This window comes from Carlito syrichta, unplaced genomic scaffold (assembly GCF_000164805.1).
Source record: "Carlito syrichta isolate Samal-C Ts95f unplaced genomic scaffold, Tarsius_syrichta-2.0.1 Scaffold315593, whole genome shotgun sequence".
NCBI lineage: Eukaryota > Metazoa > Chordata > Mammalia > Primates > Tarsiidae > Carlito > Carlito syrichta.
Window position 1 is genome coordinate 1,194,298 of NW_007259689.1, and position 12,074 is coordinate 1,206,371.

At 39.0% G+C, this 12,074-nt stretch overlaps 1 protein-coding gene across 2 annotated transcripts in view; it reads right to left on the bottom strand.

Annotated features, from left to right (window-relative positions):
* Positions 1-12,074, bottom strand: part of SLC30A9 (solute carrier family 30 member 9) — a 92,841-nt gene that overhangs the window by 63,467 nt on the left and 17,300 nt on the right. For both annotated transcript variants that reach the window (XM_008073023.1, XM_021706447.1), the window contains exon 3: positions 328-387. In XM_008073023.1, the coding sequence (XP_008071214.1) occupies positions 328-387 (60 nt within the window). The remainder of the gene's footprint in view (positions 1-327; positions 388-12,074) is intronic.

A 12,074-nucleotide genomic window follows, 5' to 3' on the forward strand; every position in this document is an offset into this window, starting at 1 on the left:
AATCAAAAATTAGCCGGGCGTGGTAGCGCACGCCTGTAGTTCCAGCTACTTGGAAGGCTGAGGCGGAAGGATCACCAGAGGTCAGCAGGTCGAGGCTGCGGTGGCCGGGAGTGGCCACTGCACTCCAGTCTGGGTGACAGAGTGAGACTCCAACTCAAAAAATAAAAATAAAAAAATAAGAGAATAAATCCTGTGGTCAATCTACTTAAATAAAAGTAAAAATAAACTATACTCTTAGAATAATATAATTATAAAGAGTACCATATAAACTAATGTTATATATTTAATTCAAAACATCTTTATAATAAAAATATAAAATATATATACCTCTTACTTGGAGGGGGTCTTGCTTAAGTGGAGCTTTGAGTTCGGCACCTATATTCTCTGCTGTAAAGTTTATTAAAACAAATTTACATTAAATAGCTGCTTTCATACAAACCTATAAACTTAATTAATTTCAGAACCTAATCTAGCAATGTATAAAAAAGATGATATATCATAGACCATGTTAGATTTATCTTAAGAAGGCAAAACTAGCTAAACATTACAAAAGCTATTATTCCCCTCACTAACAGATGAAGGAAGAAAAACTATAGAATAATTTCAGAAGCTAAGGAAACAGCATTTAATACAATTCAACATTCATGCAAATCACAAACCCTTTTTAGAAAATTAGGACAAAACATAATTTCTTTAAAGGGTAAAACAAACTTATAACAAACATTATATTCTATGGTGAATGTTTTGATTCACTCCTTTAAAGTAGAGAACAATAAAAGGATGCACCGTTCTTCCACTTAAAACTGTTCTAGAGACACTATACAATGAAAAAAGAATGATTATTAAGTGCTCCTAGGACAACTGTACAACCCTACATCCATCAATAAAATAAGATAAAATAAAAGGAAATTGGGCCAGGCATGGAGGCTCACTCCTGTAATCCCAGCATTTTGGGAGCTCACAGCAGGAGGACTGCTTTAGCCCAGGAGCGCAAGACCAGCCTGGGCAATATAGCGAGATACAGTCTCTACAAAAATAAAAAACTTAGCTGAACCTGGTGGCATATGCAGGAGGATCACTTCCCAGGAGGTCAAGACTGTAGTGAGCTGTGATTGTGCCACTAAGGGACAAAGTGAAACTTTGCCTCAAAAAAATAAAAAGGAAATTGGAATATACCACTCATCATAAACAAAAGCAATTCTAGATTAAATACTTAAATATTAAATTATTTACATGTTGCATAGTAGACAATACAGAATATTTTCATGGTATAGAAAGATTTCTTAAACAAGATACAAACAACACAAGGAAAACTGATAAATTCTGTAAATTTTCCTTCTGTAAAATTTAGAACATCTGTTCATCAAAGAATCCCATTTTAAAAAAAGAGAAAAATAAAAGAAAAGCCTCAAACTAAGAGAAGATATTTCCAACAGATAGAATCAATAAGGCACTAGGATCAGGAATATTTAAAGAATTCCCCCAGATCAAGAAAAAGACAACCCATTAGAAAAATACAGGCAGATGAACAAACGCGCACAGAAAAGGAAATACAAACAGCCAATAAGCACTGAGAAGATGACTGCCTCATCACTAACAAAGTCCAAGTGAAATAACAAGATGCCACTTTACAACCATCAGATTAGGAGTAATGGAAATATGGCAACATCTAATGTTGGCAAGGGTACACAGCAAAGGACATGCTTACGCTGATGGTAGAAATATAAACAGGCACAGTGAGCATGGTGATCAAGCTGGCATTGTCTACAACAGTTGCACATCAGCACAACTCATAACCCAGTAATTCTTCTAGGTCAGTATCTTTAACGTCAAGAAGTCCTTGCACAAGGGCACAAGGAGAGGGACACGAGACTTACCGAGGCGGGCACTCTGCTCTATTGTTAAAACTGGAGACCCAGATAGCCCATCAGCAAGAGAACAGACAGATGAACCATGTAAGTTCATGGAAGCTTCATATAGCAGTGAACACTGATAAATGTAATAATGGCCATCTATCTTTGAGCCCTGATGGTGGGCAAGTCCTACTCTAACCACTTTACATGTATCAACTCGTTTAATTCACACAACAGCCCCAAAAGTATGTGCCAGTTACCTCCAAGAACATTAATGAACCAGACATACCCACTAATAGTCCGGATAAATTTTAGGAGAAAAACTTAATGAAAAAGTAAATCACAAGAGAACACACACAATATGTTATCACAGCAAAGTTCAAAAACAAGCTAAACTAAACAAATATACAACTGTATCAAGCTATTTCTTTTTTATTCCACATGGATTCACTGGGCAAATGGAGATGTGACCACGAAGGTAAAGTTCTTAGGCTGAGTGGTACACTGCAAGGTTCTGATTTTATTGTTTTCTAACTTACATATATTCTGTAATACTCTCTTGTATGTATCAAATATTCTGTAATAAAAATCTTAAAACATTTTCTTTTACTATATTTATATAATCAATCAATAATAAAGTCGTGTTTCAGAGTTAATAATAATAGTTGACATTTACTAAGGATTTAACATGTGCCATGTATTTGTCCTATGTGCTTTACATATATGAGGGGGACCCCAAAAAACCAAAATTTAGTTATAAAGAATTATGCATTAATTCTTAACATGTTCAAACTTCAGTCACCTTCAAAGTACTCTGTTTAACTCAATAGACTTACTGAGATGCTTTTTCCACTGCTCAAAACAGTTTTTGAACTTGTCAATGTTGATGCCTTTTAGACCTTCTGCCATTTTTTGTTTCTGCTGTTCCACATCAGCAAAACGTTTCCCTCTGAGGACTTTGTTTGACCAGAGAAGCAAAAATTCATTTGGGGCCAGACTAGTTGAATAGGGAGGGTGGGGCACGTGGGAAAACTGTTGAACACTCAGCATGGTGTGGGCAGGTATACTTGTAAATCACCCATCATGAAATGGGCAAATGCTTTTAAAAAATCTCTAAACAAAAATATTCACTGAAGCTGAACACAGCCCCTTCACAACCACACTAGCTGGTACACAGATGCCAATGAGTTCCTAGAACACTTACCTAGTGGGGGAAGCCTGGACTTCAAGGGGCCCACTCTCCAAAAAATAGTTTCATTTTGGGGGGTTACTCCTCCTATAATTTCAATTAATCCTCACAAAATTGCTCTGAGGTAAATACTATTATCTTCATCTTATTAGGAAACTGAGGCACAGAGAGATGATAACTTCCCCCCAAGTCACATAGTCACTTTTTCCTTAGTATGAAGAAACTAAGGCATACAGAGGCTTTCTAATTTCCCCCAAAGTCACAGAGCAAGTATTTTAAACATGGAGGCACAGTCAGGGCTAAAACCCAAGTCATTTTCATTAGTCTGTGCTCTTAACCATTTTCCTACATTGTGTCTGTGTTCAAAATAATGTGTGACAAGTCTGTAGATCCAGCTACTTAGAAACCTACGGTGGAAAGATGGCCTGAGCCCAGCAGGACGAGGTTGTGGTGGCTGTGAGCATGCCACTGCACTTCAGCCTGCGCAACAGAATGAGACTCTGTCTCAAAGATAAATAAATAAATAGATTTGACTTATGCGTAGGCATTGGCATATTTTTGCTAAGGGGAAAGAAGAGGATAGAAATAAATACTGAATTAGCAACACGGAGATCACTGGAACCTCCTGACAAGAGCAGTTTTGGCAGAAGAGTGGGGTGGAGGCAGTGGGTTGGGGAGAAAGTGGGAGATCAAATGGAAGCAGTAATTGGACTCAGCAGGTGCTGAAGAGGAGAATGAAATCAAGCAAAGGTTGACTTTATCTTACACAGATGGGAGGGAGGCAGTAAGAGGGAGAAAAGGTTGGTGCAGTAGATTACAAGAATAATCATAAGAGCAAAGTCCTGAGAAGCTACAATAGCAGAATAGAAAGTCTCTGAAAACATATGTTGAAATAGCAATGCAACTGTATCTCCGCATGTTTAGAATATGAGTCCATTTAAATGACATGAACACATTAAGTCTGACCACTTGCCTGGTACATATGGATTCTGCCACCTTCTGTATGTTTCCAGTTTACCATCTTTTTCTTTGCTTAATTTTTATTTCACCTTCCCTCTCACCTGTTAGATTCATCAAGTTTTCTGTATCCTCCTCCCATCTCATCCCCCAGTGTTAGTCTGGAACTTATAAAATCATGTTTCCATGTTCTAACTTAACATACAGGCTTTCCTTAAACCTTTCTAACCACCTGTAAAGTTATTCAATCTCTATCATCCACTGGAACAAGAAAAATAACTTTTTTTTTTTTTTTTGAGTTGGAGTCTCACTCCACTGCCCAGGCTGGAGTGCCGTAACACGCTCACGGCCACCCCACAGTCAACACGATGGATTCCGGTGATCCTTCTGCCTCAGCCTTCCAAGTAGCTGGAACTACAGGCATGTGCTACCATGCACGGCTAATTTTTAAAATTTATTTATTGTAGAGACGAGGTCCCGCCAAGTTGCCCGGGTTGATCTCGAACCCGCGGGCTCAGGCAATCCACTTGACTCAGCCGCCCAAAGTGCTGGGATTACAGGTTGTGCCACCAAGCCCGACCAGAAAAAAAACTTTTAAACACTGAAAACTTCTTCCATCTTACTAGTACTCTTAATCTAAGTTTTATTATTTAATGTTAAAAGAAAGTTTATTATTTTATTATCAAAAGTTATTTTACCAACACATTTTACCCATTTTTTATTCTTTACTATCTCTTTGATACCTAATCCCTTCTCTCCTTCTGGCTATCTTCTAGAAATCTGTTCTTTAATAATTTTTTTAATGTTGGGGGGTTGGTTAGTAAATGACACTCATATTTATATGTCTGATAGTGTTCATATTTCTGCCTTCACTCCACAATGATTATTTAGAACAAGTAAAATTCTGGGGCAGCATTTTTTCCTCTTACTTTCTCAACCATTCCCTTCTCTGTTTCCTGCATATAGCTGCAGATAAAAAGTCTGCTTCAAAAGAGCCACTAGACTGACAGCAGTGACTTTCCTCTTGTCAGCTTTTAAGCTGGGTTGTTTCTTGTTTTGCTTTTTAAATTTGTGATTTCTCTGCAAAGTGTCTAGAGTGGATGTATTATTACTTATCCTACTTGGTACTCAAAGTGTCCTTCTGATCTGGGGAGTTGTCTTTCTCAAATTCTGAAAAATTCTCATCCATTATCTCTTTGTATATTGCTTCCTCACCATTTCTCTATTCTCTCTTTCTCTCTCTCTGAATACCTATTAAATGTAGGGCTTCATGTCTCTTAAGTGCTCTCATTTTTCTGAAAATCTTTTGCCTTTCTACATCCCTTCAGAGTGAATTTCAATGTATGAATTCTCTAATTGATTGGTTAATAACTACATTTTTATTTTAGTGATTATACTTTTATTTCTAAGATGTCGTCTCCTTTCCATATTTATTTGTTTTCACTTTATTTTTATAATTTTGAAAACTCTTTGGTCTTTTTAATGCATATGAGTCCTTCATTTATCCTTTTGAGGATATTAAACTTATTTTAAAGCAATTCAGGCTGTTATTTTAATTTCATCTAGAAGTTAATTCCTATTTGTTGATTCTTTTTGGCTTTCTCAGTATTAGGATTCTTCATGTATTTTTAAAGTTTGGAATTTGTGATCTTATTCTGAATAGGTTATATCCTTCCATTTTCTTCTTCATGTTCATGCCCCCTGAGCTCAGTCTGAGCCCTCTGTCCAAAACTAGATCTCATGTTGTCATTTGAAATTCCTACCCCTCAATCTAGTCTCTAAGACAACAAACAGCAGGTTTCAGCCCCTGGTAGTCTTGCCTCCCTAGGTCTGCAGCCTCCTCTAAGACACAGCCCAGGGTAGCAACCAGAATTGACTATTTCCGGCCTCCTGTGTGGAGGAGGATGGGGAGTTCCAACATACATAACTCTAGCACATGGTTGGCTATCTGTACAGATCCACCACCCCAAACAAGCCCAATTCCTGAATGCCACTTTCTGTTTACAGACCCAGAGCCCAGATGCTTCTATTCCATGTCTTGGTAGAACATATCTTTTAAAATCCAACTGTGTTTTCAGTTTTCTCTTTTTATATTTTATTTATCACTCCACTGAGTGAGAAGTAGAACAGGTGCCTCAAAGCACATATCCACAATGCCATCTTCATCAGAAGTTCTGTCTATTCACTGATCTACCTTCTCTCCCAAGGATTATATTATATAAAACAATTAAATGCCAACAAACTAAGCACTAACAAAGACAAAACTCTCTTTGAAATAAAACCAAAATATTTATGTGTAATTTTTAGTATATTTCTTGACAACTTTTTTCAGTGAAAAATCACTGAGAAAATGACTAAATACAGTATGTTTCAACATCTAAAACATGTACAGAAAACCTGAAAAGCTTTCACTATTCATCAAATCCTAAGTCAGTTATGATGTCATATCAATAAAGACTTTTTAAAACCAATTTTATTTCATAACTACAGTTTGTAACATTTGCCACTGAGGAGTTAAATGATTATTATTTTATTTTTATCTAGCTACACAACAAGCAAATTCTAAAGCATCTTTATCTATAGAATCCATGTATCAATTTCTTAAAATTTTGTTTTGGGGAACAGAGAGCAGGGCAGAGAAGAGTGAAGAGAACGGGTGGGATAATAAGTTTTCAACAAACACCTACTGTCTCAACAACTGAAATCTACTGTCAAAAGTTTCAGAAACAGCTCTAATTTCCACAGTACTCAAAGTCATTTAAGCAAATCACACAAAATGAGTTGCTACAAGCAAAATATTTCTCGATATTCAGCTCACTACAAACTGTCTAGATGCCACTAAATATATAGTGTTATGAAGCACAAACAAGAATGCTAGTAGATGGATCAAACACATGTATGACTACTTTGCATATTACCATCTTAATAAACTCACACTGTATCACTGGAGTAGAATATTTATGATTTGAATAAGTAACTAGACATTCTATCCATGACTATCTCTAGACATTTGTTTTAAGTTCAAACCCTGGCTGTTTGCCACACATCTGCTGTCATTAGCAAAATTAAAACTAATTTTACTAAAATTTAACACATCTGAATGCTCCTTAAAAACTTAAGGATTCCTCAGCAAGTCTTTGCTTCTTAATGAGCGGTGCCTGACTTTATCATGTGGTTTGAATTATTCAAAACGCAATCTCAAATCCTTAAATATACAAATTATCTTTCAATCAAGCAATTACTTACTGTCTATCTGATGGCTAACAAGGTCTAATTTGGCCTAAGCAAATCTTGAAAAATTGAGCCCAAAATAAAACTGTCAATAAACAATGTATTTATAATATAAGAAAATAAACTAACATTTTTATTCTAGGTAGCAAGGAAAAAGAAACTCAGTCATCAATTTCAATTTCAAAGATTCTGTATAGTAGAACATTAAATATTTTTGCCTGAGTCTATGTTCACCTTAGAAAAGCACTATAACACATCTTACCATTACTTACATTATTTCATCACCTGTTTCTTTTCCCTTTTCTATGCTCTAATAAGCATGCTTATTTCTGGAAACTAGGGACTCATTACACTCTGCATTCCTTCATCCTATAATATCAAACTGTCACTCAATATTTAATTTTTTTTTTTTTTTTTGAGTTGGAGTCTCACTTAGTCGCTCAGACTGGAGTGCAGTGGCCGCTCCCGGCCACCGCAGCCTCAATCTGCTGGGCTCCGGCGATCCTTCCGCCTCAGCCTTCCGAGTAGCTGGAACTACAGGCGCGCGCTACCACGCCCGGCTGATTTTTTGATTTATTGTAGAGATGAGGTCTCGCTGCCCAGGTGGGTCTCGAACCCGCGGGCTCAGGCAATCCACTCACCTCAGCCTCCCAAAGGCGCAGGATTACAGGCTGAGCCACCAAGCCCGGCTTGTCACTCAATATTTACCCCAGCAGTTCTCCATCACCATCAGAGAGAGAGAGAAGAAATCGGCTAAAACTGCACAGCTAAGCCAAAAGAGAGAAAACCAGGCACCATTAAATGAGTACTGGTTCTCAAGGAATTGGAAAAATCTTCTCCATGAAAGACATCCAGCCAAGGGAAAGGCAGTCTTGGTACGTGTCTTATCCTTCCTCCGCTATTCCCCTGACACCACAGACTTGGTTTTCCTCTAGCCACCCCTTCTCAAGTCTTCTTTGCCATCTCCTCTTCTTCTACCTGTCCTCCACTCATTTTGGGATTCTGTACTAAAAGATCTTATCTCCTCACTCTCATCACCCACCCTGCTCTCTCCTCAAACACACCCGTGGCTTTGGTTAACACCTGTGTGTAGCTAAAAACTCCTAAATCTTTAGCTCTAGGCTGGAAGTTGATGCATTTCCTCATTTACAAGTATCTATTACGCCCCTACTACGAGCTGGCACTGATGCTCCTGCTGTCACGAGGCTTACAAACATGTGGGTGATGAGGAAATAAATAAAACACTGAAGATATCAATCTGGAGTGTTACCTATGCAGAGAACTAAATTAGGCTAATATTAAAGACTGCTGGGTGGTTTCTTTAGATTGAGTGATTCTTTTCTTTTTTTTCCAGTTGGAGTCTCACTCTGTCACCCAGGCTGGAGTGCAATGGCACAAAGACCTGCTGGGCTCAGGTGATCCTTCTGCCTCAGCCTTCCAAGTAGCTGGAACTACAGGCATATGCCACCACACCTGGCTAATTTTTTTTTTAATTTTTTTTTTTTTTTAATTTTAGAGATGCGGTCTCACCAGGTTGCCCAGGCTAGTCTTAAACCGGTGAGCTCAGACAATCCTCTCACCTCAGCCTCCTAAAGTACTGGGATTATAGGCGTGAGTCACCGTGCCCAGCCAAATTGAGTGATCTTAAAGTGCCTCCGTGCAGAGCCAACATTTAAACAGATATGAATGACCAGAAGGGGTCAGTCATGCGAAGAAGGTCTAGGACAGAGAAAGTAAGCAAAGACACCATAACAAGAACAAGGCTGGTATTTTCTAAGAACTGAAAGAAGACTGCTGTGGCTGAAACATACTGAGCAAGTGAGAGTAGTAGAGGAAAATGAAGAGGAACATGGGAGCCAGACCAGCTAGGAGGGCTTTCAGAGCCAGAATAATATATTCTGATTTATTCTATCAGTGTAAATTTTATTCTATGAGTAACAGAAGCCAATGAGAGTTTTAAATAAGAAAGTAACATGGGTTGGGAGTGGTGGTTCAGCCTGTAATCCCAGCACTTTGGGAGGCCGAGGCAAGAGGCCTGCCTGAGCCTAGGGGTTCAAGACCAGCCTGGACAACTTGTTGAGACCTCATCTCTATAATAAATCACAAAAACTAGCCCAGCATGGTGGCATGTATCTAGTAGTTCCAGTTACTAGGAAGGCTGAGGTGGAAGAATTGCCTAAGCCCAGTAGGTTGAGGCTGTGGTGGCCATGAGCATGCCGCTACACTCCAGCCCGGGCGACAAGTGAGACTCCAACTCAAAAAAAAAAAAAAAAAAAAAGAAAGTGACATGATCTGTTTTTAAAAAGACCACACTGGCTATGTGAATAACGGATTCTAGAAGGACCCAAGTGGAAGCAGGGATTTCAAGGAGGAAGCAATGCAGTAACACAGACAGGAGTTGACCTCCCGCAGCAGTACAGTAGATGTGCTAAGATGTGTGACATCTCAACAGATACTGCAGTGACTAGGAGATTCATTGGATACTCAACTGTCTCCTGGTCACATTGTCATCTGTTAAGATGTTCCCCATAGGCCAGGCACGGAGGCTCAAGCCTGTAATTCCAGCACCTTGTGAGGCCAAGTTAAGAGGAGTGCCTGAGCCCATGGGTTCACGACCAGCCTGGGCAACATGGTGAGACCTTGTCTCTACAATAAATCAAAAAGTTAGCCAAGCATAGTAGCGTGAACCTGTAGTTCCAGCTACTTGGAAGGCTGAGGCGCAAGGATTGTTGAAGCCCAGCAGGTTGACGCTGGAGTGGCCATGAGCATGCCACTGCACTCCAGCCTGGACAACAGAGACTCCCATTAAAAAAAAAAAAAAGATGCTCCCCAGGCACCTACAATTCAGGTGTTCATTACCAAACCATTGCCACCTCATGAAAATATCCTCTAACTTTGGTACCCCTAATTTTATAAATCAATAAACTCATCATCTACACAATTGGCCAATCTAGTAACCAAGCACTGTCTTTTACTTGACACTCTCCTTCACCACCAAATTCAATCACCAAGTTCTAATTTTTCAGCTCCTAAATCTCTTAAGTTGATCTATTCCTTTAAAGAAGCATTACCATCACCCTAGTCTAGACCCTCATTTGCATTACTACTTTCAGTAATCTGTTTGCCATTTTGCAACTAGCTGTCTTTCTAAAATCTTAAGTCTGATCAAGTACTTCCCCACTTGTAATACTCCATTATTCCCACTATCTACAAAACAGAGTCCAAATGCCTGAACAAGAGCCTGATCTGACTACTGCTAACCTTGATTTTAATCTCTGGTACTTACAAACCTACCAATCCCACCACCAGGTCTTCTACTAGTCTAGACAGTTCTTTCTCCACCATTCACCACACCAACACTACTTTTCTTTTATGCCCCCAGTTAGGTATAATTTCATTATGAAAATCTTTCCTAACCACTCAGGAATCAGTGAGGTACCCCTCTCATTTGTTCCTGCAGTACAACGACTGTCTCCTACCATGGTACAGTTGTCTCTCAGTATCTATGGGGAGTTGGTTCCAGAACCTTCCCACAGATACCAAAATCCATAGATGTTCAAGTCCCTTATATAAAATGGCACAGTATTTGCATATAACATATGCACATCCTCCCATATATTTTGAAATCATCTCTACATTACCTATAATACCAATACAATATAAGTGCTAAATAAATAGTTTCTATACAACATTTAGGGAATAATGACGAGTAAAAAAAATTCTGTACATATTCAATACAGATGCTACCATCCATTTTGTCCCCCCAAAATCTTTTGATCCTTGGTTGCTTGAATCCACAGAGAAGAACTCGTGAATACAAAGGGATGACTGCATTACCACACTATTTGTTTGCTTTATTTTCTGCTTTAGTAATAAAGAGAATAAAAGCTCAGAGTCATTCTCACTCGCTGTCATATAAGAAGTACTCAATAAATATTGCTTGAGAAAACTAATGAATAAAGGACTTATTTTAATGTTTCCTTTTAACGTACCTTGGACAAAATCTTTTTAAATGCACTGTTAGTCTAGCAAAAATGATCTGAAAAAGGCAAAGATGAAGTGAAAACAAGACCTCTATGGAAAAAATAAGTACACCAAAGTCAGCTTTTCCCCTAACAATGTATGTTGAAGCTTGTGTTCTTTGACCTTGGTTCTACCTCCACAGTTGCAAGGAGCATGAAAGGCCAGAGAATAAGACCAAGTTCTGCTCAAGATGGGGCGTCTAACAAGAGATACCCAAGTAAAAAACTATGGATGTGGTATGATTATGAAAAGAAATAAATAATGCACACAGAATAGAACAGCAAGGAAGAAGGGCTGTCTCTACTTTGATGTTAAGTAGTGGGGAAGAAAAAATATTCCTCTGAAAATCCTAAGAATTAGTCAACCTGTGGTAAGGGCCTTCCCAGAACAAAGAGAAAGTAATGTGGTGTGGTCAATGTCTAAGTGCGCATGTGTAACCCCATGCCATACAATACCCAATCAAAATGTATGTTGCCATATAAGGGAGACAAAGGGGCTAGACCGTAAAGAAAAGTCAGCGGAAAGTATAAAATACAATGCCCTACTGTGTTTGGGATTCAGACTTTGGATGTGAATTCGCTGGGCCAGTGCTGGCACAAATAAATGCTGCTTCCTGGCAAAGAAGTCTTGGTATCCTGTCTCTCCCACATCTCTGGGGGCCCCCACATCTCTGGGGGCCTCCCACATCTCTGGGGGCCCACCCGGGATAAGGAGATGGTGATTTCACCTTCCTCGTCGCTGGGGTGCGACCCCTGGGATGCCGGGAGAGGTGACCTCACCTGGTGCCAGCAGACCAATTGATCCATAGGGGACTAGCCATC